We start from the raw sequence: 6,000 nt of genomic DNA, 5'->3' as shown, positions 1-6,000 counted from the left end.
ACGTCTAGCTAACTCTGCTTCTTCTCTTTATGTTGATGCTCAGACTTCCAGGATAGTTCACCAATGTTTATTTAATTTCTTTTGGAAAAATTAGAAACACTATATCAGAAAATCTGTAGATAAATTCTTATGAAAAAGGTAGACTTAAAGGGATATTTCACCAATTAGCATTAAGTTTTGTATCATTAGAAAACTTGTAGTATTTTCAAATGCCTTCCCTCCCTCATCTTTTGCTTTGCCTTTTATTTCAGACATACCAGAGGTTTAATATTTACATTTCATATTTGTTGTTTCGGATGATCTTGTGACTTTAGCTCAGAAATATTTGACTTTTTTGTACACAAAATAATAAATTTAATTGCTGTACTTTTTGAAATAAAAACTGCTTCCTTCCTCATTATCGTGCATGACATGAGAAAAAAAAGGAGTAAAATGAGTCTCTGATCCAAAACCCACAATAGATGGCGCTAATTCAAGCCGTCAATATAGAAGAAGAAGAAGAAGAAGAAGAAGAGTTTCAGCGTCGAGTCTTCTGGGGTGAGGAGAACAGTTCACGGTATGTCTCATATTTACACAACCATCACACTCACTTTATACAGTTTGATTAAGCGACAGACTCATTTCTGTAGTGTTTTCATCGATCACAGCGATACTTGTGCGTCTTTTCTGGCGTCTTCCTACTGAAATAAACATTTAGTGCAGCAGCAGCGAGCATGAGGAGAATATGTTGAGTTCATTCAGACCTGAGCGATTTTGTGTTCGTTTGTGTGATTGTCTCGATGTTTGGAGTGAGAACTGTTACTGAATGACAAGTCAAGAGTTACAGTTTGAGATCTGTGAGAGGAATTGATGAGCTTATAATGAGTTTTTTTTTTTAGGATTTGTCAGTTTTGAATAACATTAGTGCAATGATTGTAATCCGTTACTTAAATGAGGTGGTTAATCAAGTTTGGTTTGGTTTTAGATATTTTTTATGTTTTATTTGTGTCAGATGGTGAGAAATAACAGTATTTCCTTTCAATACGCTGATTTCACGCACCCGCTATTTTGAAATCGAAAGTGAGGCTCCGGTGGGAAAAACCCCGGAAGTAAAGATAAACAACAATGCCTTTGGACTACCAACCTGAAGCTGCTGCCGCGATTTACACTTTTGGATGTTAATATCCAATATAGGATATGTATATAGTTCATTCCTGCTTCTTTTTTTACTTTCTGAATTATATAAAAAAATTATTTTATTTATAAATGAATTTCACTATAGTCTAAAGTATTAAATAAATGTATGTACAGTTTTAGAATTGACACAACATCATTAAACACAACAATACGCCATCGCATTCAAGACTCTCCTATGATTAAAGGCGACACTTCCGGTTTTCTTCCCACCGGAGCCTCGCTTTCGATTTCAAAATAACGGCTGCGTGAAATCAGCGTATAGGGCAGTTTCACAGGCTTTTATCATCTATCCTGACTCAAAAATCTGTTTTTAAAGGGTAACTAAACCCCTGGTCAGAGCCTGACTCCACCCACTGGCAATATTTGAAAAATGCTAGAAAAGTGGGCAGACCCCAGCGGAGATACAGGGGACGAACCGTGAGCGGGGGGGGGGCGTGCACCTGAGACCCGCTGTCAGACTCTCTAAAATGGAGAGTGACTCACAGGGTCGCGAGACGACGTAAAGTACATGCATCTGATGAGTTTTATCGAGTTGATGTCAATAGTGCGCGCTCTCTGTAGGCATTTTCATATTTTTCCGCTATGTGAAAAAATCCAGCAAAATGCGCTGGCGTGTTTGTCGACCCCAGAGGATTAACTTTAGCCTAACCATAAATTGTGATTAAAATGATCACTCACATCAAGACGCCGCTGCGGTGGTGGAGTCCATGTAGGAGGAGCAGCGTTTGGCACTGCGTCGCTTTTCAGCGCGAGCTGTGTGGAGAAACCCATTTCCACCTCTATTGCGTTGGAAAAGCAATTCCGTGTAAAATGCATGTTTCACACTCACGGTCTTCCAGGCCACGCATTCAACCACTGGCGCCTAATTTCCAAGTCTGCTGGAAAGCTGTGCAGTTGCCACTAACAACACTACACCTAGTGCTACCACTGTACTAAATACAGATAAATCTATGCTAGTTCATCCAAGGGTGTGGTGAGCTCATACCAAGGGAGGGCGTGGTGAGCTGGAACCTGCTTACGTCACGCAGTACCGCTTACGCCACGAAGTACCGCAACATCCAATAGGAAAATTCAGCTGCAGTAGCCACCGTTCAACCTGAAGAGGGCAGCACTCAGACGTTTTTACACCATATATTGTAGAATTAAAACACTTTATACCCAAATGTCAAAAAAGTTACTCGAATCAATGACCAGCACTAATAAAGCCCCATTCTTACAGATCATTAACTAAAAAAAGTTGGTTTAGGGTTTAGTTAGCCTACCCTTTAACGGTTAACACTCAGAATAAAGTGAGATGATCTGCTGATGATCCTGAATGGCTTGTTGAATGATAGTCTGAGGCTCATCAATAAACAGATCTGCTGAAAACACTCTTTATTTCATGACAATAGTTCCTGTTTTCACCTCATTTATTATGCTGATGTCTTCAGATCTCCTGTAAACTTAAAGCTCATTTCATTGGTGTCAACAGACTGTATTTGTTGCTCAAAAATATACATTTATTTCTGTGTCCATACTTTCAACTGTTTTTTTCTTTTTCTGTTCATTTTTGGAAGGCATTATGATGTTTATATTCTTTATCATTTCTATTATTCTGTCTATATTGTAATGCAAAAAGTAGGAGAGTGTGGTTAGCCATAACATAAGATATACATTTGCATCAGTTACTTTACTTCAGACAGACATAAATGCTTAGATGTGATATTTAGTATAAAAACAAATTCAGGAACTGATATTATTTTTTATTTTGGCAGATCAGCTCCTCCCACTGCAGTCACATCATCAGTGAAGCTCTTCCCACTGCAGTCACATCATCAGTGAAGCTCCTCCCACAGTAATTCTCCAATAAATGCTGTAAATTCCCATCAGCTACAAGTGAAGACGAGCATCAGAGCATCAGGAAGAGCTGAAATCTGCAAAGACTGAGTTTATTAAAGAGGACAGTGAGAACATGAGTGATCCAGAACCCTGCAGAATGAAACACACTGAAGATCCTGAAGAACAAAGAGGTTGGTGTTTATTCCTCATTCATTCATGATGCTGAAGAACATTCATGCTAGAAACATTCAAGCACTTCATCACTTTTAGATTAACAGTTAAACTGTGAAATGGGTACAAAAGTTTACTCTGAGATGGTACAGAATGTTTTTTGTTTGTTTTCAACAAATGGTCAGTAAAGGGAGGTTTGAGACATTTGTATATTGATTGTCAACATCAGATCAAGCTAAATACTATTTTTTCTGTTTTATTTGACATTTATTTTATTTCTGGTTCCCAAATTGCTAGCCTGGCAAGCCAGACCTACATCAAGATGTTGTGTCTGGCAACTCACCATAGACGCGGCTCAATCCGAGGGGCGGGATAAACGGCTGTCTTTTAAATTCCCTCTGCACGCAATAGTCCAGCGCTTCAACCAACCAGAGCGTTTTCCCAACAGCGGAGCTAACGTTAGTTGATAGATTTAACTTTTGAATCTGGCCGGCAAAACAACAAACACATCTTCCTTATTTAAGAATGACTTAAGTGCTGTTATTTGCTCTTTTCTCAAAGAAAAGCTTAATTCCAAATCCTCCAGAGTCGCGGCCAAAGCCGATTCGAAAGACTGTTCTCCAGCAGCAGTTCTTCTTTGTCTTCAAGTAGCAGGGAACCGTCGCAACTCTGTCGTCATTTATGTTAAGCCCGCCCTGCCTACTCTATACACGATGTGATTGGCCTGACCCAATTTAGGTTTTTACAGCTCCAAAAGTCAATGGAGAGTTGCTAGACCACACTGGCTGCAAAATAATTTATGCTGCCGCTAGGGTGCGTCTAGATTTCTAGGCTACCAATTTGCAACAACATTACCAGAACACTTAAAGGTGCCTTATGTAAAAATAAATAAATTCATTCTCCACATTCCATACCAGATGGGGGCAGTATACCTCCAGAAAGTGAGTTGGTCTACTCTAGAGTATGAATATCTTCAAGCTACTCCCCTTCACCTTTACCAGTGAATATGTTCATATTCGTTTTGTTCATATTACATTTTTATTGTTAGTTTGAATTACATTAATTTGACAGACAGCATTCGCTGATGTTGACCAAGCTAGCGCCAACATAACCAGAGCTTCCAACTCTCACGCATTCACCGTGAGACACACGCAAACACTTTTCACACGCTCTCACCCCACACATCAATTTTCTCACGCACAGAAAAATCGCGAAGCAAAGAGGACACGGAGACCGACAGACTAGACAGAGCAGGTTAGTTATGATATAAAAAAATCTCAGCTCTCAGATTCTGTCAATTAAATACCGTTTTGGCGCTTGTAAATGTTACACGACAGATCCCTAGCGCATGTGAACCGATCATCTCTACTAGCTAATAGTAAAAAAATCACGAACACTGAAAGATACAGTAACGTTAGGCTACAACTTACCAAAATGTATTCCTCATACATAATATCGACCAATCAGTGTTTTTTATCATCGTGAAGAGGTCAATAACACAGCTGGAGAACAATTATGTCAGATTTACCTCAGGAAAGCCATTTAATAAACATAATATAGGTCACGTAGTTGGCAAGAAAAAAAGAGCAATAGAGATTGTGCTATGTGTACTATATTACAATACTGTATTTATGAACGTTATATACGTTTATCGAACAGCCTTCGATACATTTCTATGTTATAACTTCCCGAAAATCTACACAAACATATAAAACAAACTTCTAACGAAATACTAACAGCATCTTACTTACCAATCCAAACGAAATGTTGCAAGTTCGAAGTCAAACCTCATTTTTTTCATGTCCATTAGTTGTCTCCAGCGATGGAAAGCAGTGCCAATGTTTACTCTGGTTCTGTTCCTTTTTTATCATATTTTATTTGAATGTAGTAGTGGGCAGTAGGCTACTTTCCACACGATTGACATCAGGTTCAAGTACGCCCAGCCGTGCGAGTTATTCGTGTATTGCATGTTTGGCTGGTGGTTATGTTGCCGGCATACCGCCTCCCATGGCCGAAACTGGTATTACGACACCTGTCGGGCCGTGGCTATTAATGCTAATGCTAATTGAGGTTGATATCTCTGCAGCACTATAACTTGACATTTTTTTAATGACATCATCGCCCTTATTTCTTCTCATTCTTTTGATGCATGTAGCTCATTTTTTGGATATTTTTACCTCAATTTTTACATAAGGCACCTTTAAAATCATTATTTAATTACATGTGTCATATGCATTATTAAAAACAGTTATTAAATTAACATGTTATGAATTTTAAATAGGCTATATAAACTAATATAGCTTCAAAATACAAAAGCTAGTAAATAACAAAGAGAAACAAAAACACATTACAAGCAATAAACAAAGAGTGCTTTCAGTATTTAAAAGTAGGCTGTCTGAACGCTTTCCGTTCAAGAGCTGTGAGTGATTTTATTTCTCAGTTTAGATACGATAAGCTGCATTCACACTAATGCACAGATCTCTTTTACATTTACATTTAGTCATTTAGCAGACGCTTTTGTCCCAGGCGACTTACAAATTAGGACTAAATTAAGCGAGTCATCATGAAGAGGCAAAAGCAACACAAGAAGTGCTCAAAATACGAAGTTCAAAGTAGCATAAGCCCGATAAGCGAGGATTAAAGGAAAAGGAAAGTTGTGTTTTTTTTTAGGTTAAGTTATTTTAGGTTAAAGGAGCCGTATGTAAGATTGTGGCCAAAACTGGTACTGCAATCACTTTCAAATGACTGTAGAGCGGTGTATCCCCTCCCCCTCCCCCCTGACTCGAGGTTGCCAGATAGGCTGCAGGATCAAGCAGGAACGTAGGCTGCTACGTA

General features: G+C 38.7%; 1 protein-coding gene across 6 annotated transcripts in view; it reads left to right on the top strand.

Moving 5' to 3' along the window:
• The first annotated feature begins 494 nt into the window (after positions 1–494).
• LOC311287327 (uncharacterized protein) overlaps positions 495–6,000 on the top strand; it is a 40,016-nt gene continuing 34,510 nt past the window's right edge. For 3 of the 6 annotated variants that reach the window (XM_084404071.1, XM_084404068.1, XM_084404069.1), the window contains exons 1-2: positions 504–556; positions 2,931–3,185. In XM_084404071.1, the coding sequence (XP_084260197.1) occupies positions 3,128–3,185 (58 nt within the window). In that variant the 5' untranslated portion in view covers positions 504–556; positions 2,931–3,127. Of the gene's footprint in view, positions 557–2,930; positions 3,186–6,000 lie in introns of all 6 variants that reach the window. The other 3 variants (XM_084404070.1, XM_084404067.1, XM_084404066.1) reach the window with 2 other exon arrangements.

The sequence above is a fragment of the Rutilus rutilus genome (assembly GCF_951802725.1).
Source record: "Rutilus rutilus genome assembly, chromosome: 1".
NCBI classification, from domain to species: Eukaryota; Metazoa; Chordata; class Actinopteri; order Cypriniformes; family Leuciscidae; genus Rutilus; species Rutilus rutilus.
This window is presented reverse-complemented; position numbering and strand designations above follow the sequence as displayed.